At 39.9% G+C, this 24,728-nt stretch overlaps 1 protein-coding gene across 3 annotated transcripts in view; it reads right to left on the bottom strand.

The window, feature by feature from the left end:
- Positions 1-24,728, bottom strand: part of CUNH11orf65 (chromosome unknown C11orf65 homolog) — a 155,347-nt gene that overhangs the window by 85,472 nt on the left and 45,147 nt on the right. For 2 of the 3 annotated variants that reach the window (XM_012474587.2, XM_012474586.2), the window contains exons 7-9: positions 15,901-16,071; positions 8,826-8,881; positions 6,567-7,450 (exon numbers count right to left, since the gene is read on the bottom strand). In XM_012474587.2, coding sequence (XP_012330010.1) covers positions 7,296-7,450; positions 8,826-8,881; positions 15,901-16,071 — 382 coding nt within the window. In that variant the 3' untranslated portion in view covers positions 6,567-7,295. Of the gene's footprint in view, positions 1-6,566; positions 7,451-8,825; positions 8,882-15,900; positions 16,072-24,728 lie in introns of those variants that run through there. The other variant, XR_002478637.1, reaches the window with a different exon arrangement.

Raw genomic sequence — 24,728 nt, forward strand, 5'->3', positions numbered from 1 at the left:
CTCTTTAGCTGCCATAGCTTTAAAAATAAAAGGGCCCTAAATCTGCTAACAACAGAGAGGGGAACGTTTCTTTCTAGGAAAAATGCTGCTATTTTGTAAACCAGTTAAGCGCTGTTTTGAATATAGAACTCAGGAATCAATCAAACACAGGGCTAGAGACCTTCAAGAACCTGGCTCTGTTCTCTCCTAGGCTCGTTTATAACCATTCTATATTTGTTGGCCTCTGGGCCTCTCATCTTTAACCACCTTGTCATATTCATTTCTTATAGAAAAGTCACAATTAAAAAGTCATAAGGTCACAATTAATCCTGCCACTAGAACCCCGGATGTCCTTGGCTCATGAGCTCTATTGTGGACCTGTAGATAAACCTGCACCTCTGAAAGACTCCCCTCTGGAGGAAACCTCAACCGCAGGGTACCTTCTATGCCCCATTTCGGCAGGAAGTAAAGAGGATCGACGCACTTATTCCAACCAAAGTTGAATTTTCCTGTTCAGAGGGGGAAATGAGAGAATGTGTTCTCTTTCCAGGTCCACAAGGGGGCGTAATTCTAAGGGCAAGAATTTCCCAGCGCCATGCCCCGCTGCCATCTCTCTCCATCTGGGAGATTTAACGGTTTATGTTTGAATTTCACAGGCACGGGAAGAAACTAAAAGTCAATCACTCCAGTGGAAGTTCTAAGGAACTCCTTTCAATGGCCCAGGGTCTTGGAGAAAGTGGGGGTTCCTCCCAGGATAAAAGTCCGTATCCACACACCTGGCCGGATTTCCCCTCTGGAATCCCATTCCACACTCTTCATGGAAGTCTTTCTCTTCTCCTTTTCTTCTTTTCTCTACCTAAATAAAATCATCTTTCTGCAACACTTCTTGGGTCCAATATTTACTTTTACAAGCATACGGCGCACCTGCAGTGGTCCCAACAATTTTTCTTAAGAAATCGGACCAAGAACCCACAGCATTCTCTCAGGGGAGCCATGCCTCACCAGCACCCAAGAAAAAACCCGGTTACAATCCCATACTGGGACAGAAACATACAGGAGAGAAGTGGTCATGATCTTGCTTACAGTTCTTGCCATAAGTGTGTTCATAGCTGGCATACTACTAATGGTGAGTCACTTAAAAAAAAAAGAAAGTAAACACACAGAACAACATTTACCATTTTACATTTACCATTTTAAGTATACAGTTCAATAGTAATAAAATACATTTCCAGTGTTATGCAACCAACCTCGAGCACTCCTTTAACCTTACAAAACTAAAATTCTATACCCATTCAACAACTCCCCCTTCCTCCCTTCACCCAGCCCCTGGGCACCACTGTTTCACTTTCTGTCTCTGAATTTGACATTCAAGGTACTGTACCTTATATAAGCAGGATCATGCAATATTTGTCTCTTTGTGACTAGCTTATTTCACTTAGCATGATGTTCTCAAGGTTTGTCTGCATTGTAATGTATTGTAGAATTTCCCTCCTTTTTAAGGCTGAATAATATTCCATTGTATGCATGTATATACTGTATGTATGTATTTTATTTACCCATTCATCCATCAATGGATATTAGAGTTGTCTCTACCTTTTGACTATTGTGAATAATGTATGTCACTATTTACATGGGTATACAAATATGTCTTCAGAACTCTGCTTTTTTACCTGGAAATGGAATTGTTGGGTCATATGGTCACTCTATTTTTAACTTTTTAAGGAACCACCATACTGTTTTCCACAATGTCTGACCCATTTTACAACTCCACCATCAGTGCACAAGGGTTCCAATTTCTCAATAGCCTTATCAACACTTGTTATTTTCTGTTTTTATGTTTTGCAATCATAATGGGTGTGGGTGACTCTTACAAGTAGAAACATTGTATATTTTACACAAATCCCATAAATGGTATTCTAAGAAATAAGTTTTAGAAACAAAAAATGTCCTTCAATTGACAGTGTCAAAACCTGATTCTGTGTATTGTTGTTAACCTTGTTAGGAGATCGTAATGTTAGGTTATTTAAAAACTACCTAAAATGTTCCCTAGAGTTTGAATATTCAATATAAGCTTCTCTTTTTAACCACACAACTACATGGAAACTGAACAACTTGCTCCTGAATGACTACTGAATCAAGAATGAAATGAAGGCAGAAATACAGATGTTCTTCGAAAGCAGTAAGAACGAAGACACAATGTACCAGAATCTCTGGGACACATTTAAAGCAGCGTCTTGAGGGAAATTTATAGCACTAAATGTCAATAGCTACCTGAGACTGGGTAATCTATAAAGAAAAGAGGTTTACAGGTTCATCCGTGTCCCTACAAAGGACGCGAACTCATCGTTTTTGATGGCTGCATAGTGCTGCAATGAACATTCGTGTGTATGTGTCCTTATAGTAGAACGATTTATAATCCTTTGGATATATACCCAGTAATGGGATTGCTGGGTCAAATGGAATTTCTATTTCTAGGTCCTTGAGGAATTGCCACACTGTCTTCCCCAATGGTTGAACTAATTTACACTCCCACCAACAGTGTAAAAGTGTTCCTATTTCTCCACATCCTCTCCAGCATCTGTTGTCTCCAGATTTTTTAATGATCGTCATTCTAACTGGCATGAGATGGTATCTCAATGTAGTTTTGATTTGCATTTCTCTAATGACTAGTGATGATGAGCATTTTTTCATATGTTTGTTGGCCTCATGTATGTCTTCTTTTGTAAAGTATCTGTTCATATCCTTCACCCACTGGAAACCACCATTCTCAGCAAACTGACACAAGAACACAAAATCAAACACCACATGTTCTCACTCATAGGCGGGTGTTGAACAACGAGAACACATGGCACAAGGAGGAGAGCACTACACACTGGGGTCTGTTGGGGGGAAATAGGGGAGGGACAGCAGGGGGTGGGGAGTTGGGGAGAGATAGCATGGAGAGAAATGCCAGATATAGGTGAAGGGGAGGAAGGCAGCAAATCACACTGCCACGTATGCACCTATGCAACAATCTTGCATGTTCTTCACATGTACCCCAAAACCTAAAATGCAATAAAAAAAAAAAAAAGAAAGAAAGAAAAGAGGTTTAATTGGCTCAGGTTTCACAGGCTGCACAGGGAGAATGGCTAAGGAGGCCACGGGAAATGTATGATCATGGCAGAAGATGAAGGGGAAGTAGGCATGTCCTACTTGGCTGGAGCAGGAGGAAGAAAGCAAAGGAGATGTGCTACACACTTTTAAACAACCCGATCTCGTGAGAACTCACTATCACCAGAACAGCAAGGGGGAAATCCACTCCCATGATCCAATCACCTTCCACCAGGCTTCTCCTCCAACACTGGGGATTCCAATTACACGAGATTTTGGCAGGGACAGAAATCCAAACCATATCAAACATGAAGGATATTGTAACTATATTTAAAAGTTTGGATTTAACCTGGCTGCCATGAGGTAGCTCTGAAGTATTTTAAGTGAAGGAAATTAAATACATTTTTATTTAGAAAGATCACTTTGGCTGTGGTGTGGAAAACAAGCCCTGAGTCAAAGAAACCAGTTAGCAAAAGATGATGGTGGTATGGTCTATGTTTGTGACAGCACAGATGAAGTACATGAATTCAGAAGGTATTTGTGTGATGATATTAATATGTGAGCTAATAAAAGATTGGACTGTCATGTCATCTTCACACAAATATTTTACCCGGTTTGAAGCTTTACAAATAATTTCAATGATACAGGGAATCGAGGCTCAGACAAAGCAAAGTCTGGGACAGCAAGGGTGGGCTGAGGAGCTTCAGCCACACTGAACATGCATTATCTGGCCTAGAATAACAGATTAGGTCTCCAGTTAAGGTTTTATGGGTTTGCATTACACAGAGCAGGGACATTTAAATCATAAAATGTCTCAATTTGATACCCCAAGGAATTGTTTAGGTTACATAACATTCTTCAGGAAGCCATGCCTCAGAAATCCATAGCTCCTGGGTTTATTTGAGTAACCCTTACTCAGGGTCAGCCTGCTAAGAGACTTCTACATGAGGACAAATAACATTAGTCTGTACCTAGAGGTTCCCTTGACAAGAAGGGAACACAGGCCAGCTGCTTTACTTTCTTACTCCTCAAGCAGGACTTGGTGATAAATGTTATACGGAATGTCTTGGAGAGTGAAGAGTCATGGATGTAACCTCTCAAAAAGGGGCAATATTTGACAGATTTCATGGGGGAAGGTTATTTGCTGTGAATAATCAGATCTAGCAGGCACAGCAGAAACCCATTACATGAGACATTTGGGAATTATCTCCAGCAGATTGGAAAAGCACAAGTAAGATACACAGCAAGTAGCCCTGATCTCCATGTCACCTAATTCAGTTGCACAAATGCTTCTCTTTCAGCCCACACTGATGATACTAACTATGGTACACCTATGGTACGTCACTCAAGGCAGAGATGTTCCCTATGAACTTGGGCCTTGTTCATGAATGAGTTGGCTCAAGCTAAAACTGGATTGATCCCTCACTACAGCCCCACTTAAGTATAGCCCTAAAGAACAGTGGTAAGGGAAAATCCTAGTGGGCAAAGTTTTGAGCACTATACTTGGTCATTCACTTCTTATTGAGAGAGAAGTAGCCTTAAGTAGAGATACACATGGATTCCTGGGCAATGGCAAACAGTCTGGCTCATTGGTCAGTCAGGTACTTAATTGGAAAGGGCAAAATCAGATCGGAGACAAGGAAATTGGGAAGTGTCATAAGGATTGACTTATAAGGTGTGGATCTTCACATATCACTTTACCAGAGTCTACCAGAGAGCATCCACTTCAGAAGAGACAATGAACAACCAGACAAATAAGGTGACTTTGGCACTGAAGGCCAGCCAACATGCTCGTGGCCACCCTAGTGCTTATGCAATTAGCTCATCAACAGAAGAGTCACGATGGCAAGGATGGAAGCCAAGGGCCCCAAGTCACGGGTCTTTTCTCACAAAAACTAGCTACTTCCACTGCTGAATGACACTGGGACTTGACATGGCACCATCATTTGAAAAGACAAATCAGTTATTTGGTGACAACATGATTATATCAGACCCATTCTGGTTTGGACACTGCAGTAATTTATTCTTAACAGGGATTGCTACTTGGTCCAGGCACAGATTTGCCTTTCTTGCCCATGATGGCCCTACCAGAACCACTAGCTAAGGACCTATAAAATGCATGATTTACTATTATGGGCTTTCTGATCAAGGGACCAATTTTATAGTAAAGGAATTTTAAAAATGAGTATATGACCATGGAAAACACTAGTCCTATCATATGCCACACAATCTAGAAACTATTAGAATGTTAAGTTGGCCTGTTAAGGAGTAACCTAAGGTTCTATCTTGAGTATGACATGCTAGGTTGGAGCATTTTCCTCCAGGATGTGATATATACATTGAACCAACGACCATTATATGGTGCTGTCCAAATAGCTTAAACACATGGGTCCAAGAAACAAGGGATCTAAATAAGATTGGCTGACTATGGTATACTTATGATACGTCACTCAAGGTAGAGATGTGATCCCTTGGGAATTTGCACTTCTTGTTCCTGCAAGTTGGGACTCAGCAGGACTGAGTCCATGTAGCTACTGTATCCTCCCTATATCCAGTGAGGGAGGGAATGGTTCCCCTGGAGATCACAATAAGGATTCCACTGAACCTAGAGCTATAATTGCTGCATGGTAATGTTTGGCTCCTCATGCTGGTAGATAAATATCTGGTTTCTCTGTCCATTAGTGGGAAAATTCTGAAGTGCATTCTATATGGTTCCTCAGAGCATTCCTAGCAAACTGAGACCTGTATACCCACAACAATAACCCATTCTTAACACAAATTTTTTTGGCTTTCCTCCCTTCCCTGTGTCATTTTCTCTTTCTAATTTGTGATTTCTGAGATCGTCTCCTAAATAAACTACCTGTACTAATATCTTATGGTTTGTTTTGAAAGGGAACACTAAGATTGTTCCTTTTCTCTTTGTGGTAATTTAAAATATATTCACAAATTATTTGATAGTCTTCCTTTTAAGAGATAAAGCTTAATAAAGATAATAGCTACTCTCCATGAGTGTAGGCTGGACTTAATGCATTTCTAATTTCTAATTAATAGAATAAGGCAGAAGTGATGGTGTGTGGCCTCTGAAACTAGGTCTCTCGGTCTCTCTCTCTCTCTCTCTCTCTCTGACTCTCTCTCTCTCTCTCTCTCTCTCTCTCTCTCTCTCTCCCTCCCTCCCCGCCTCTGGTTGCTTGCTTGCTTGGTCATGTTATGAGACCACTCAAACTATCCTATGGGGAGGTCTATGTATCAAGGAATTGAGGCCTCCTGCCAACAACCATCAAAGTATGCCATCTTGGAGGCAGATTCTCCCAACCCAGTCAAGCTTTCAGATGACTGCAACCCAGGTAAAAATCTTTATTGCAACCTCCTGACAGATCTTAAGCCAGAGCCACCCAGCTAAACCACTCCCAGTTTCCTATCCCTCAGAAACTGTCTGAGATAATAACTGTTTGCTGCTTTAAGCTGCTACGTCTTGAGATAACTTATTATGCAGTGATAGAAAACTAATTCACTGCTCTGACCTGGAAGCAAGGGAATGTGAATCCAAAAAGTTGTATTGCATGCAGAGTAGTGAAGGCAAATTGTAGGCCCCAAAAAACTGAGATTAGGGGAATGATCTAGAAAGGAAAATGGAGAAAGAAAAGGGCAACATTGATGAAAGCAAGTAAAGAGAAATATGTAAACAAGGAAAGATAACATTATAAAAGAAAGGAAAGAAATAACTATGACATAAAATAGGCAGCAAGCGTGAGAGAAACAGAATTGCAAAGACAACTAGGATGAGTAAGCAGGCAGAGAAGCAAGAAGAGGAAAGAAGAAAAAAATGGAGTGATGAGAGGATATAAGTGAGAAAGGGAGGAAGAAGCAAGGCACATTTGCACATGGGATAAAGGGGCCGAGAGTTCTGCCTCACATGAATACACTAAACATCTCAAACATTCAAAATAATCAGTTTGAAGTTTCTGCACCTAAATATAGTATCTTTACTTAAGTGTGACTGTTAGAATACTACAGTTTCTCAGAATACTAGGAATAATTTCTTTATTTGTCATGGCCATTGTATTCAGTCCAATGTTCTATTTCTGTTCAACCTTCCTTACTTAACTGAGCTGGATTCTGTGCCCAGAATATATACACAAGTCATTCCAGTCAGAATATATGATCTCTTGGCTATAACTGATGGATGCAGGGTGCAAAGGCCTATAGCTCAGAAGAAATAAAGTACTTTATAGTCCATAAATAGAATCAGGTGTTAATCTAGTTACATTTGGTTCTTGATAAACATTTTCATAGTAAGTATCATCTGGTGTTCCCATTTGCATCTCTGATATATCTCCTCCACAGTCATGTATGTTTTGCTGTGCTTGATCAAACCTGAATCCTAAAGATAAATGACAAATGATTAGAAATATTCCAGATGTAATAAGATGCTCATTCAAAATGCTACTATGTGCTGGTCTGTTCCACATTCCCTTTCATCACTCTTAAAGGAAGTATCTTCATCTGAAACCAGAAATGTCCCAAATTTCTGAGTTCATCCTAGTTTCACTCCCACATATCACTGTCCGTCCCTACAAAAGGCTCTGCAGGACCTGGGTTTTAGGTCTGATCTATTAATAACTAGCTGTGTTATTTGAGACAAATTATTTAACCTAAGTCTTAGTGTTCTCATCTGTAAAATGAGGATAATAACCGCACCTACATCCCCATATTCCTGCAAGAATTAAATGTGACGGTATATGTAAAGAAAAATTAGCTGGGTATGGTGGTGTATGCCTATGGTCTCAGCTACTCAGGAGGCTGAGGTGGGAGAAGTGCTTGAGCCTGGGAGGTGGAGGCTGCAGTGAACTGAGATTCAGGCCACTGCACTCCAGCCTGGGCAAAAGAGTGAGACCCTGTCTCAAAACAAACAAACAAACAAAAACCCTCCACAGTTCTAACCTCTCTGCTTACTGCTTCTCCTGTCTGCTAGTAGGATAGAATTCATACACTCAGGGTGTGCAATAACTGGGCTTTGGCTACGTTAAAATTATTGGGATTTCTGGGCTCTGATGACACTCTTCTTTAACATGATGGCTTTCACTTTCAGTGTTTCAGTACTGCTAACTACCGGCAGAACAATAGTGGCACAGAACCTAGAAACTATTTTCAACATTTTGAGGCATTTATTTTGCCAAGTGAAGTCTGCTCATGAAAAATCATTATTAAAATCATAAGTAACTTTTCTTTTTTTTGAGATGGAATCTCACTCTGTCACCCAGGCTGGAGCGTAGTAGGGCAATCTCGGCTCACTGCAACCTTGGCCTCCCTGTTCAAGTGATTATCGTGTCCCAGCCTCCTGAGTATCTGGGATTACAAGTGTCTGCCACCACATCCAACTAACTTTTGTATTTTTAGTAGAGTTGGGGTTTCACCATGTTGGCTAGGCTGGTCTCAAACCCTGACCTTAAGTGATCCATCAGCCTCAGCCTCCTGAAGTGCTATAATTACAGGTGTGAGCCACTGTACCTGACCAGTAACTTTTAACAAAGGATTCATATTTTAAAAACCATTTTATTCAACCTTAAATAATATAGGACACGTCCTTCTATTCCCAAATAACAATCTTACATACAAAGGTAAAAATGACTTGACAAATGCATCTAAATTTATATACTGTGCAGATTACTGAAATGTTAAATGCCTAGAAATATGTGTGTGGAATGTATTTTTTGTTCATGAGAATTTCCCATAAACTACTGCTAAAAATTGCCTACCTTTGAAGTTAGCCGAAGAGTTGCTTGTAGCAATTTCCTTCCAGCTGGCAATGTACCTACGTACATTATATGAGCATTCATTAAATTAAATCAGTTCCTTAGTACATACTTAGACTACTTCTAAAATTACAATTTCTCTTGAGAAATCTTAAATTAATAATGGCTTCTTCACTAGCCCCTATGTTTAATTCTCATGACTTTCCTACCTCCTCATAGCTCACATCCAGCTAAGAATCTCCAGGAGAAGGAGTTGAAGGAGGTATAAAAATGGCACCCACCATCACTAGCCTCCATGTTTCATTCTTATGACTTTCCAACCTCTAGTAGCTCACATCCAGCTAAGAACCTCCAGGACAAGGAGTTAAAGGAAGTATGAAAATGGTGCCCACCATCTGCCATACTTAGTGTCCTTTTGCCTCCCTATAGCATGCTTCCTCATTTTATCCTATTTAATTCCTGCAAGATCATGTCCTTATCTGAGTGTTTTCTAAGATGTTAGTTAATAACGTTTAAATTAAAGCATGGACAGAAAACTGTCAGATGGAAAAGTCATGAGAAAACAACAACAAAAACTTTCTCCTTGGTTCTGGATTGCCAGACCCACTGTCTCTGATATACGGAGGGAAATTTAAAGTGTCTACTTTTTGAGCTCATTAGAGCAGCAGCGCTGTCTCTGCAGTGCCCAGAACACGTATGAGATACCTTCAGGTATGGCAAATGTGGCTGTCACTTCAGCTACCTGAACAGAGACTGAAATAGAGAGACCAGAGTTGCCTGAGAAGAGGTGGAATAGAGAAGGACAAGGTATGATGTTCTGTGAGGATGAGGGAAAGCACCAAGAGGCATGTTTCCTAAGACTTATTTCACCTTAACCTCTGTATCCCACTTTTCCAAACCACCTTTATAACTGCATCCACTTTAACCAAAAAATCAGGTCAGGATTTGGTCACAGTAGGTGCTGAAAGGAGCTGGCACAGAGAGGATGTGGAGAATTAGAATTGTCATGTAATTCAGAAAACACTGTGATTTTCTAATTATTTATTCCATTTGAATTATTTTTACTCCTGTCAACCCTGTGCTCCTGAAGTTTTTTGCAGTAGGAAAGTATATACTTCCAACAGTATTTATTACTTATTTTTGTAGAGACAAGGTCTAGCTCTGTTGCCCTGGCTGCAGTGCACTGGTGCCATAATGGCTCACTACAGTCTCAAACTCATGGGCTCAAGTGATCTGATCCTCCTGCCTCCGCCTCCTAAGTAGGTGTGACTACAGATGCATGCCAACACACCTGGCTAACTTTTTAACTTTTTGTAGATGGGGTCTCACTATTTTGCCCAGGCTGGTCTTGAACTCCTGGGCTCAAGTGATCCACCTACCTTGGCCTCCCAAAGTGCTGGGATTACAGGCATGAGCCACTGCACTTGGCTTGTCCAACAGTATTTAATTACAATAAGATGTTGTGTCTGAATTTGGCTCCTTCTCAGTACTGCTACCTCTTGTTGCCTTGTGAACTTTCTTCAATGGCCTTAAATAGGATACTGCTGGTTGACTTAAATGAAAGGATTCAGGAGAAGAGCAGGTGGTATAAAATCCTTCCACAGTCTCTCAGTAGGCAATTCAGTTTGGCTTGACCTTAAATTTTAGCAGACTTTGTGCTTTCAGTGGTTGCTCAGGAGCACTATGAAGACTCACCCTGCTTGCTTGAATTTATACACGGAAAGACTTTCATTCCATTTTCAAGGAACCAAGATAAGAGACCCTGATCGATAGTGTGCTAAGCCCTGACAATCTGGGGCACAAACACATGCCATAGTTAGGGCCCATTACTGTCCCTGCTTTATCTAAAATTAGCACATGAATTTTATTCCATTATTTTAAAAAGAACTTCTCATAAAGAATACACCAGCAGTAAGTGATATGAAATCTAAGTTTTACAAATAAAAGCAAGTCTGATGATAGCATAACCAAGCTGTTTATATCACAGAGCTGATCTTTCTCACTAAGAAATTTGTAGATATTTTTAGATAATAATTACAGAATAAAATATGTGTGGAATCTATAATGAATCTCTGTTAAATTACAAATTTAACACTTTAAGAGCTCAGAAAAAGTCCCTAGCCAGAGAGGTCACAAAACTACGTATCTTAGAAATCAAAGGAGCAGCTTCAGATATAGAAACTATCTGTAACAAACATAGGCACAGAGCTCTCACCAACAGAATATCAGGAAAGTATTTAATATTTCCTAGTTACTGACTGCTTAATAGGTATGTCAAAGTTAACTTGGTGTTTGAAAAACATGATGATCCTGGAAGAGGAACATCTGAATATCCATTAGGATGAATGCCAGCAACAGCCACGGTAGCTGTCCTATGGAATTGTGCATAACTTCATGATGGTGATGTGGGGATTGTTCTAGGTTGTAAACATCTGGAGCAACATAGCTCTGGATACAGGAATTTGCAACAGTATTCATTAGCGTGTTTGAGTCCACAAGTGAAAATGGCTCTATACCTTCTTCCAAATGATAATAATAGTGTTCAGTTAATAGTTGCAGTATGCATCTGAAGATGCACATGGCTTCATCTCAGGAGAGCATTGGTCTGTCACAATGGACTAGCACAAAAGCCTTTGGGGAGAAACTGGTTGTTATCACTAAATAACAGTTTTCAAGGAATTTATACCATTCTAATTGTCCAGTTATGGAAAAATCTCCATAGACTTTGAAGGATACTTTCCAAGGAATTGGGGATGACCAATTCTCTAGAGGGGACAAATGTCAGACTTTTAAATTTACATCAAACAAGGTATCACCAAGCCAGTTACAAAATATCTAGAGGACTACAAAGGTCAAACAAGGAAGCAGACTGTGGAGACCATAAATGCACTGGGAAGAAGGGGCTTATGCCTAATTTGGTCTTACTGAGATAATCAGTGCCGTGGCCAAGTAGTGCAACTGAGATATACCCAGATAACCACACTCGAAATTTCATCGAAAATTTTTATTGTTCAAGGTTCAATATAAAACCTTGCTAAAAGTCCACGTTGGTAAGAAATTATGATTATCCTCGACTAAGAAAATAAACTGATAGAAGTTATACATAACTTGAAAACAAGGTATTTGCATTTTTTAAAATGGAAATTTTCAGTTACTCTTATCATCTGAAAGCTAGGTATATCCATCTCATTCCATGTAGAGTATATGCTATGAAGAAATCACTTCAAGTCTTACAGGTTTATTCTTTTTTTTTTCCCCTCCCCAAAGGGAAGCCATTAAGACTCTTCACCTACTATCACTTAGCGGAGAGCAGGGAAAGTCTTATGTACACTAAGATGCCTATTTTTTCTTTCCTTTGAACTCAATGGTTTTATTCTTTTTATATTCCAGTAATGATAGAATATAGAATATCTAGTATCAATTTTTGTAGTTGTTTGCCGGCCCTTTGCTTGAACCAGCCAACTAGCTGTACAAGAGAAAGGCAGAGCAGGATTTCAGAAAATTCTCTATCTAGTCCTGGGAAACTAATTCAAAATGGACCTCCCTGACCTCTCTTTCCATTTCTTCTCTCTCTTCTCCACCCAGCAATTTTTACTCTTAGGAAGAAAAGTAAAAGCAAGGCATTGCAACTCCTTTGTTTGGCTGTCATTTCTTGCATCATTATTACCATCTGCATTTGTTTAGTGTCCCAGAAACTACAGACGTGCTGTCTACAGGGAATCTCAAGACTCGGGTCTGCACAAAATATTGGAGTTACGGAATCATAGCAATCTTTTTATTTTAAAGCACCTTCTATGGATACTTAGTCTTTTATCTTTTCCAATCCATCCTTCTCATCAGTATCTTCTTTTTTCTTTTATTTTTGTTTTGATTTTCCTTTGTTCTTTATCATTTTTCCCCCTTTTTCTACATTTATCTTTCCTTGCATCATTATTCTCTCCTCTGCTTCCTCTGGTGTCTTTTTTTTTTCATGTTTTATTGTTCAATTACCATTACCTTGATTTTTCCTACCTCATTTTCTTATCTCACGTTTACTGATTTCTTCTGTTTTCTTACATTTCTTTTTTTTTTTTTTTTTTAATTGCATTTTAGGTTTTGGGGTACATGTGAAAAACATGCAAGGTTGTTGCATAGGTGCATACGTGGCAGTGTGATTTGCTGCCTTCCTCCCCTTCACCCATATCTGGCATTTCTCCCCATGCTATCCCTCCCCAACTCCCCACCCCTCCCGCTGTCCCTCCAACTCCCCCACAACAGACCCCCGTGTATAGTGCTCCCCTCTCTGTGTCCATGTGTTCTCCTTGTTCAACACCCGCCTATGAGTGAGAACATGTGGTGTTTGATTTTGTGTTCTTGTGTCAGTTTGCTGAGAATGATGGTTTCCAGGTTCATCCATGTCCCTACAAAGGACGCGAACTCCTCGTTTTTAATGGCTGCATAATATTCCATGGTGTATATGTGCCACATTTTTCCTGTCCAGTCTATCATCGATGGGCATTTGGGTTGGTTCCAGGTCTTTGCTATTGTAAACTGTGCTGCTATGAACATTCGTGTGCATGTGTCCTTATAGTAGAACGATTTATAATCCTTTGGATATATGCCCAGTAATGGGATTGCTGGGTCAAATGGAATTTCTATTTCTAGGTCCTTGAGGAATCACCACACTGTTTTCCACAGTGGTTGAACTAATTTACACTCCCACCAACAGTGTAAAAGTGTTCCTATTTCTCCACATCCTCTCCAGCATCTGTTAGCCAAAATAGACAAATGGGACCTAATCAAACTCCACAGCTTCTGCACGGCAAAAGAAACAGTCAATAGAGTGAATCGGCAACCAACAGAATGGGAAAAAATTTTTGCAGCCTACCCATCTGACAAAGGGCTGATATCCAGAATTTACAACGAGCTAAAAAAGATTTACAAGAAAAAAACAAACAAGCCCATTCAAAAGTGGGCGAAGGATATGAACAGATACTTTACAAAAGAAGACATACATGAGGCCAACAAGCATATGAAAAAATGCTCATCATTACATTTCTTTACTTACACCATCTTCATTTAAATTTTTTTGCCTCTTCATCCATGCAGTATCCACATTCTTTATTGTAGTTGAGTAAATATCGAACATTTTAAGTAGCTTTATTGAGGTAGAATTCATACATCATATAATTCCCCATTTAAAGTATAATATTCAGTGGCTTTTAGTATATCCACAGAGTTGTACATCCACTACCACAGTGGACTTTACCTCTTCTTTATTTTTTGGGATGGAGTTTCACTCTTGTTGCCCAGGCTGGAGTGCAATGGTGCAATCTCAGCTCACCGAAACCTCCACCTCCCAGGTTCAAGCAATTCTCCTGCCTCAGGCTCCCAAGTAGCTGGGATTACAGGTGGCCGCCACCACATCGAACTAATTTTTGTATTTTTAGTAGAGACAGGGTTTCACCATGTTGGTCAGCCTGGTCTTGAACTCCTGACATCAGGCCATCCACCCCCTCGGTGTCCCAAAGTGTTGGGATTACAGGCATGAGCCACTGTGCCCAGCCCATGACGAATTTTCAATCATTTTCATTGCCTCAAAAAGAAACACTGCACTCCATAGCCACAACCTCCCCTTCCCCCCACCCCCAGTTAACTCTCCAGCCCCAGGAAACTACTTTCTGTTTCTATAGGTTTGCCTATTCTGGGCATTTCATATAAATAAAATAACACATGATCCTTTGTGACTAGCTTCTTTCACTTAACAGATTTATCAATGTCATGGCATAGATCAGAACTTCATTTCTTTTTTTTTTTTTTTAATAGAGGTAGGGTCTCACTATGTTTCCCAGGCCGGTCTCAAACTCCGGGGTTCAAGCAATCCTCCCACCTCAGCCTCCAAAAGTGCTGGGGTTACAGGTGTGAGCTACTACACTTGGCTTTTTTTTTTTTTTTTTTACAGGGTCTTGCTCTGTCACCCAGGCTGGAGTGCAGTGGTGTGATCACGGCTCACTGAAGCATCTATCTCCTGGGCTCAAGAGATCCTCCCACCTCAGACTCCTGAATAGCTGGGACTACAGCACTGTACCACCAGGCCTGGATAATTTTTTATCTTTTCTAGAGATGGGGTATCACCATGTTTCCCAGGCTAGTCTCAAACTCCTGGACTCAAGCTATCTGCTCACCCTGGCTTCTGAAAGTGCTAGGATTACAGGCATGAGCTACCACGCCTGGCCCATTTATTTTTATTGTGGAATAATATTCTATTGTATAGATCTACCACATTTCATTTATCCATTCATCAGCTGATGGACATATGAGGTGTTTCTGCTTTTTTGCTATTATGACTACTGCTGCTATGAACATTTATGCACAGGTTTTTGGTGTGGACATGTATTTCCCCCTCTCTTGGGTATATATCTAGGAGTGAAGCTGCTGGATCACATGGCAGCTCTATGTTTAACCATTTGAGGAACTGCCAGATTGTTTTCCAAAGTGGCTGCACCATTGCACATTCCCACTAGCAGTGTATAAGAGTTCCAATTTCTCCACATTCTTGCAAACACTTGTTATTATCTCTCTCTTTAATTATAGCTATCCTAGTAGGTATGAAGTGGTATCTCATTATGGTTTTGATTGTATTTCCTTAATGGGTACAATAAATATTCTAAAATTTCCACCACATAAGAAATCTTAAAAATGTTTTCTAGGGGCCATAGTACATCACTGAAAAATTGTAATGTTTTAGTGTCTTACACAGAAAGGTTAGGGTATATAGATGAAAGAAAATCTTTGTATTATTAATTTCATGCTCTTAGACCTTTTTCTAAATCCCAAAGTGAGAAGCAAAGCAGACTAAGGCATAAGAATAATGTCTAAGAATAAAGAACCCTAATTCTAATTTTCTGTTTACTATTTCTAGATCATTCATTTCTTACCCCTCATTTCTTCTTCTGTTCTTTCTAGGCAAATAATAAATATTCATAATTTTTTTTCTTTGAAGATTGTCTGTGGCCCCAGTATTCAACATGAAAATAGGAAATGTTAGAAAAAAATATATAACTGCCCTTGTTCCTTAAGAATAGCAACATGTACTCACTCATCAAAGTTCAGTGTATTTGTCCAGTTCAGCACTTCATCCACTTCCCATTCCATCACAGAATCTATCCCACCGTCTTCAACAGTTCTAATTAGCTCTTCTGTTGTAGTGTGAATTAGTCCTAGAGTTTCACGATGTGTTGACTTAGCCTCCAGACTTCCTGAGAAGTACCTAAATAGAGGAAAGGGAAAGAGACGTAAATATTTTGAAATAAGAGATTACAAGTAGATGCAAGTGATATATATTGTTATTTACATGTTAAAACTATTTACATATTGAATAAAGTTTTCATCCTATATAACTCAGATGCATCTAAACCAAGATCTATGTGATGAAATCATTTGGGGGAAAAGGCAACTTGATCAACCACATTAACTTCAAATCACCCCTCAGTAAGTGGCATTTTTATGATACAAAGAAAAAGTTATTAAATTGTTGAATCATAGAATTATTGAGTGGAAATGGTCTTAGAAACCAAATAACTAACCTACTCATTTTATAGGTGAGGAAATAAATCTTCGAGGAGTTAAGTAAATTTTACAAAATCAAGAGGCTGATGGCAGATGAAGAGGGAAGGAAAGTGAAAAAAGTAAAGAGAGGAAGAGTAAAGGGAAAACAGATACTGACATTTTCTTTGTGCCAGACACTTTTTATACATTCTTATTTCTCTTTAAAAAGACAGAGCCAGACTGGGCACAGTGGCTCATGCCTGAAATTCTAGCACTTTGGGAGGCCAAGGCGGGCGGATCATGAGGTCAGGAATTTGAGACCAGCCTGGCCAACATGGTGAAACCCCAACTCTACTAAAAATACAAAAATTAGCCGGGCATGGTGGTAGGTGCCTGTAATCCCAGCTACTCAGGAGGCTCAAACAGAAGAACTGCTTCAACTCGGGAGGCAGAGGTTGCAGTCCGCCAAGATAGTGCCATTGCACTCCAGCCTGGGCAACAAGAACAAGACTCTCTCTGAAAAAAAGAAGACAAGACACAGCTATTTGTGGCAGCTGTTTTTATTTCCCTTTTAGAGATAAAGAAACGGAGACTTGGAGAAGCTAAAATATTGTTCAAGGCCGGGCACAGTAGTGGCTCAAGCCTGTAATCCCTACACTTTGGGAGGCTGAGGCAGGAGAATCATTTGAGGCCAGGAGTTTGAGACCAGCCTGGGCAACAAAGAGATCCTCATCTCTTATTAATAATTTTAAAAATGCTTAAAGAAATTGTTCAAGATCACGTAGTAGTAAATATATATGAGAGCCAGTATTCAGATCCTTAGTCTTATGTTCAGCCTCCTTCTGCAGCACTGCCTGTCTTAAATCCGAGCACTTAAAATAATATATTCACTGATAAAGAGCTGAGTAACTAGAGATAAGTTAGCAGTCCTTACGAAGATCATCAAAACACATTTTTGGCATTCATCTTAAGATCTACATTGGTAGCCATTTTAAAGGGTCACCTGTTTTGAAGTTGTATTCATTTATTAATTCAACACTCATTGATTAGGAAACAGCATAGTGGTGATATGAAGCAAGACTCTGGTATCAAACTATCTGGATGTGAATCTTAGTTATGTGTTATATAATCTTTGCTAAGTAACTTAGCCTTTCTGGGCCTGACTGACCTCTTCCTTAAAATGGTAATCAAGCCAGGTGTGGAGTCTCATGCGTATAATCCTAGTACCTTGGGAGGCTAAGGCAGGAGGATCGCTTGAAGCCAGAAATTTAAGAATAGCCTGAACAACATAGTGAGACCACATCTCTACAAACAATAAAAGAAATTAGCAAGGCATGGTGGCACATGCCTGTAGTACCAGCTACTGGGGAGGCTGAGGTGGGATAATTGTTTGAGCCCAGAAGTTCAAGGCTGCAGTCAGCTATGATCACACTACTGCACTCCAGCCTGGGTGACAGAGTGAGACCTTATCTCTTAAAAAAAAAGTAATCATAACACTACTTCCTCCTGGCATTCTTAAGAGATTTAGAAGTATCAATCCATGTGGCCTGGGCATGATGGCTCATGCCTGTAATCCCAGCACTTTGGGAGACTGAGGCAGGAGACTCCCTTGAGCCCAGGAGTTCAGGACCAGTATTGGCAAAACAGAAACACCTTCTCTCTACAAAAATATATATATATGTATTTTTTCCCTAACCCTAACCCTATTTTTTTTTTTTTTGAGACAGAGTCTTGCTCTGTAACCCAGGCTGGCATGCAGTGGCGCAATCTCAGCTCACTGCAACCTCCGCCTCCCAGGTTCAAGTAATTCTTCTGCCTCAGTCTCCCCAGTAGCTGAGACTACAGGCGCTTGCCACCACACCCAGCTAATTTTTGTATTTTAGTAAAGACGGAGTTTCACCATATCGGCCAGGCTGGTCTTGAACTCCTGACCTTGTGGATCTGCCCGCCTTGGCCTCCTAAAGCGCTGGGATTACAAGTGTAAGCCTCCGTGCCCAGCCCAAAAAATTTTTAAAAATAATTTTTAAAAAAGTGTAAATCTATGTAAAGCATTTTGAACTCTGGTACATAGTAAGCATTCATAGGCTGACACTGTATTGGGTGGCAGGGCTATAAAAGTGAGAAGATACATCCTTGGCCTCATGAAATTTCGACTTCATCAGATTTTAAATGGAGAATGATCCATGAGAGCAAATGCTCTGTTGCCCAGGCTAGAGTGCAGTGGCGCAATCTCGGCTCACTGCAATCTGTGCCTCCTGGGTTCAAGCCATTCTCCTGCCTCAGCCTCCCAAGTAGCTGGGATCACAGGAGGGCACCACCATGCCTGGCTAATTTTTGTATTTTTAGTAGAGATGGGGTTTCACCATGTTGGCCAGGCTGGTCTCAAACTCCTGACCTCAAGTGATCCACCCACCTCAGCCTCCCAAGGTGCTGGGATTACAGGCATGATTACAGGCATGAGTCATGGTGCCTGGCCTCTTTTTTTTTCTTTTTTCAACAGTGAAATATAACAATTCAGATATCTTTTTCTCTTACTAAGGAAGTATAAATGCACTTTGTTTTCAAGAGAGTCATAGTAATTGTTCAAATAATTTAATTATCAGGTTTTGAACTCTTTTAAAATGAGTTACTATTATAACTAAGTGGTATAAATATTGATAAAATAACAGGTTTGCAAGTAGAAATAGTGTTTCAAATATACTGATAAGAAATAAAAGATCACTTTATAAACATAACTTATTTTATAAACAAGTCATCTTTTAAAAAGACATACAATTGGCTGGATTGGTGGCTCATGCCTGTAATCTCAGAACTTTGAGAGGCCAATGTGGGCAGGTCATTTGAGGTCAGGAGTTTGAGACTTGCCTGGCCAACATGGTGAAACCTAGGCTCTACTAAAAATACAAAAATCAGCTGGGCGTGGTGGCATGTAGCTGTAGTCCCAGCTACTGAGGAAGCTGAGGCAGGAGAATGCTTGAATCCAGAGGTGGAGGTTACAGTGAGCTGACATGGTGCTACTACACTCCAGCCTGGGCAACAGAACAAGACTCTTTCTTAAAAAAAAAAAAAAAAAGAGAGAGATCCAAGATGGCTGATCACTAGCAGCTTGGGCATGTAGCTACCAGTGAAAGCGCAGAGAACGAGAGGACGCCATACTTTCAGACGAATATTTGTTGCTCATGGACCAGGAGATTCCCAGCGGAGGAGTCCCACGGGTCGCCAGAGCGACTCTTGTGGCCGGCGCGGCGGTTTTGCTGGCGCCTCAGCGCGGCAGTTCTTGGTGCAGAATCCAGAGATTCCCGGGCAGAAAAGCACCATCAATCTTAACACCGCTGTTTTGGCCGGCGCAGTGGATTGCTCAGATTTCAGCGCTGGGAATCAACAAGTTGGACATCCGCTCAGAGACCTAGTTAGAAAGTTGGTAATTACAAAGACGACAGAAGGATAAATATATAACGAAGGGAAGAAACCAGCCTAAAAAGGCAGAGATTACTCAAAACCAGAATGCCTCTCCCTCTACAGGGGATCACAATTCCTCATCAGTAACGGAACAAGGCTTAATAGAGAACAAGTGTGTTCCAATAACAGAAGCAGGTTTCAAAAGGTGGGTGATGAGAAACTTCTGTGAATTAAAAGAACTTGTTCTAACTCAATGCAAAGAAACTAAGAACCTTGAAAAAAGGTTTGACGAAATGTTAACGAGAATGGACAATTTACAGAGTAATATAAGTGAATTGATGGAGCTGAAAAACACAACACAAGAACTTCGCGAAGTATGCACAAGTTTAAACAGTCGAATTGATTCAGCAGAAGAAAGGATATCAGAAGTCGAGGACCAGCTCAGTGAAATGAAACAAGAAGACAAGATTGGAGAAAAAAGGATAAAAAGGAATGAGCAAAGTCTCCAGGAAATATGGGACTATGTGAAAAGACCTAATTTACGTTTGATAGGTGTACCTGAATGTGACGAAGAGAATGAATCCAAGTTGGAAAATACTCTTCAGGATATCATTCAGGAAAACTTTCCCAACCTAGCAAGGCAGGGTAATATTCAACTCCAGGTAATACAGAGAACACCACAAAAATATTCTTCAAGAAGACCAATCCCAAGACACATAATCGCCAGATTTATTAGGGTTGAAATGAAGGAGAAAATACTAAGGGCAGCCAGAGAGAAAGGTCAGGTTACCCATAAAGGGAAACCTATCAGACTTACAGCAGATCTCTCAGCAGAAACCCTACAAGCCAGAAAAGAGTGGGGACCAATATTTAACATCCTTAAAGAAAAGAACTTTCAACCCAGAATTTCCTATCCAGCCAAACTAAGCTTTATGAGCGAAGGAAAAATTAAATCTTTTGCGAACAAACAAGTACTTAGAGAGTTCACCACCACCAGGCCTGCTTTACAAGAGCTTCTGAAAGAAGCACTATACATATAAAGGAACAACCAATATCAGCCTTTCAAAAAAATATCAAAAAGCAAAGAGCATTAACACAATGAAAAATTTACACCAACTAATGGGCAAAACAGTCAGCTAGCATCAAATGCCAGTATTAAACTTATATATATTCTAATTGAATAAAAAGCCAAAACCCATTGGTATGCTGCATTCAGACCTATCTCACATGCAACGATACACAAAGACTCAAAACAAAGAGAAGGAGGAAGATTTACCAACCAGAGAGTAAAAATAAATAAATAAACAAAAAGCAGGAGATGCAATTCTCGCCTCTGATCAAGTAGACTTTAAAGCAACAAAGAGCAAAAGAGGCAAAGAAGGACATTACATAATGGCAAAAGGATCAATGGAACAAGAAGAGCTAACGATTCTATAGATCAACGAGACAGAAAATTAACAAGGACATCTAGGACTTGAACTCAGACCCAGAACAAGTAAACTTAATAAACATTTATAGAACTCTCCACTTCAAATACACAAAACATACATTACCACCTCACACCTATTCCAAAAGTGACTACATAATTGGAAGTAAATCACTCCTCAGTAATCGCATAGCATTCCATAGGTTTAAATGAAATATTGGTTGGCTGCTTGTTTGTTATTTTCTTCCCTTATTCCTTCCTGTCTACATCATTAAGTATAATTATTGGTATAAAAGAGGTTTTCAATACCCATTACTAAACTGCATTCTAGCCTGGGCAAGAAAGCAATACTCCCATTTTCTCTCTCTCTTTCTTTTCCTTTTTCTTCCTCTTCTTCATTCTTTTTTTTTTCTTTCTTTCTTCAAGAAAAAAAAAAAGAAAGAAAGAGAAAATAAGAGAAAGGGAATAAAAAAAAGACATAAAATTTATAGGTAATTTTGCAATATATTTTTGGTTGTATTCCCTTTAACATGATCATATATTCTTTCTAAACTAGAAAATTTAAAGAGAAAGAATATTATAAGAAATGTCTGCCTGAATGTCATTAATAGAGAGAAAAGTTAAAATAACAAAGACCTAGAAAGAATCAAAGCTTAAGTTGCAAAGGAGGTTGAGGAAAGCTAAGATCTATAGGACACAGGAAGGAACAGGATTTAAAAACCAGAATTCTTTTAGTAAGACAGGGATAAAAATATCAAAATTTTGTTGATTTTGTTCATTATTGATTCTCAGCAACAGTCAGAATGAAGAGTGTTGAAAAGCCATCAATGAACATAGCACACAAAGTAAAATTTCTCATTCATTCCCTGCAACTCCATGAAAAGGAAACGTAACACCCAGTCACAAGAATTCATTCATTCATTTATTTATTCTATAAGCAACATACATTCATTAAACATGAACTATGTCTGAAATCCTGTGCTCATAAATAGAAGTCTCTGCTCTATAGGGACTCAAAGTCTAGTGGAGATGGCAGACAAATACACAGATAATTGCACAAATGTAACCACAGAATATATAAAAGATCCATGGGGCAGATTAAAATGAAGTACCTAATTGTGTCTAGGTAGGTAAGGGAATGTTTCAGAAGGAGATATTTGGGCCAAGTGTCAAAAGATGAAGATGTTGTTGCCATGCAGCTGAGCACCCTAGGGAGAGGAAATATCACAGGGGGTGTAGGTAATGGGGAGCCCTTAACATGTTTCAGGTAGAGAAATGACTTCTGTCTTAGAAACATCAGTTCAGTGTTTATACAGAGAAGATGAAGAGACTAGAGACAAGGAAATTCATTAGAAGGCAGATGAAAAATGATGAGATGTTACAGTGGAGAATAAAAGACCAGATTTGGGAGATACTTTGGAAGTGGAATAGGACTTGATGACAGATTACATGTAGGTACTTGTAAAAGAGTGAGAAATCTAGGATAGGCCTCTGTTTCTGACTTGGATGACTGTCTAAATGGTGGTGTCACAAGCTGAGATCAGAAGAAATCCCGAGAAGAGACAACTTTTATGATGGGGAAGATTAGAAATTCAGTTTTGGAACTGTTGAGTTTGATATAGAAATACCCATATAATTAGAAATGCAGAGCTCAGTTACAGATGAGGATTGTGCTGAGGGTAAACGAGCACAGAAAGAAGTAAAACAGTACCTTATTCTTTATGTACATTGGCTTATTACCAGGTGCTGTCTCCCAGCTGGTACTGTGATGGTGCTTCAGCAAGTCATACCACCATTCTGTCAAAGCCAGCTGTTTCTAGGTGATGGCACATATGGTAGGTGAATTTTGTTGTTCTGAGCCCATAACCACACTTCCTTTACTGTTAATGGGTTCCCTAGTCAGAGGCAATGTTGTATGCAATAAAATGATGATGGATAATGCATTGTTATGAGAGGTGTTGTTGCCAGAAGTAATGCAGGCAGAGAAATAAAATTAATATCCAGAATATCTGCCTATCACTGTGAGGACAAATGGATACCTCCTTTATTATGGGAATGGTCTGATACAATCAGCCTGTCACCAACTAGCCAGCACATCTCATTACTAGGGGCAAAGCAATGGCCTTTGCTATATAGTCAGCTGTGACTACAGCCAGAACAATTTTGGTGAGGGGAAGACTATGTTGTTGAGTCTATATAAAGCCTCCATCCCTGTAATCCTGGCCACTCTGGACCAGACTCCATGATGAAACCACTGAGGTGCCAGGGGAAAAAGCTGACATTCGCAAGATGGATCATCCTGTCCATCTGATTACTAAGAGCTGTCTGCCTCACATATGCCCTTTGGAGGGCATTCACGTGGGACAGAAATATACTTTGTATCCATTCTGAGTATACCTCTACCCTGACCTACTCACCAATTTTCCAATTTTATTCTTTGCGAATGTTGATCAGCTGGGAAACTATAAATGTCAGTCAGCACAGTCAGCGAGATCCCTACCACAGGCTGTTACCCCTTCAAATGAAGTGGAAAACCAAATATACCACCTGAAGTTATGCTCACTGGAAGAATATCCTTTGATCATTTTCTGGGCTAACAGGGGAATTAAAATCAGTAACTGTCCATTTTTAGATGGTGCAACATCCTGTACAGATCCAACTTATTTCTCCAACATATTCCTCCCTGTTAACTTGTCACAGGGACTCTCTATGAAGCCAAAGGTATGCAGATGATGTAGAGGCAATGCAGCATAAGTAGTGGTTGCAGGCGTCTGAGCCACCTGCTCATGCAGCTTACTTGGGCCTTCTGGACTTTCTCAGAACCATTCCCATATAGACCACATTTACTTTATACTGAAACAGTTTTACATACTCTAAATTTTATGGTTTAATTGATCAGATAAAACCCAGGTCAGTTCATGATCATAGCACTTGGTATCCTATTGCCAAGCATCCAGTTTCTACCAGGACCCAGTTGCAAATCTGGAACAGATTTTCAAATGGAAAATAGCTTCTGTCAGAAGAGGAAATTCATTACCTTCTTCCTAAACCCTAGAGATCTGTGCTGTAATTCTCCCATTTGGACTCTTTAGGGGCTCTACAGTTTTTCACTACCATGGACATTTCTAATGCTGTCAGGACTGCTGGCCATAAACCCCAGGTTGTGGGGCAGCTTGACTACATTGTCTTTCTCGCTCCATGTCCCACTGGAGCCAGCTGGCTTTATTAGGGCACCTAGTAAAGGGGAGCAGCATGCCCAAAATGTGTCATACATTAGCTCTCAAATTGAGAGAGGGCCTCTAAGTATTGTGCTTCTTCAAGGTGAATGGTACAAGGTACAGTAACTTGTATCTCACTTTCTAAAGGATATCTCAAATGTCTTTAAGCTTCAGTTATATGCCAGAACCTTAACTTTTTCAAAGTTTATCTGCCTCCCTGTAGTGTGCCTTTGTCCTACTAAGCCACCAAGGGAGTTATTTTCTGCTCACCACACCCAATCAAGGTAAGAACATCAATGTAATGAACAGGCATGATGTTCTGTGGAAACAGATGTA

This window comes from Aotus nancymaae, unplaced genomic scaffold (assembly GCF_030222135.1).
Source record: "Aotus nancymaae isolate 86718 unplaced genomic scaffold, 86718_ANA_hifiasm-v0.15.2.pri h1tg000012l, whole genome shotgun sequence".
Lineage (NCBI taxonomy): Eukaryota > Metazoa > Chordata > Mammalia > Primates > Aotidae > Aotus > Aotus nancymaae.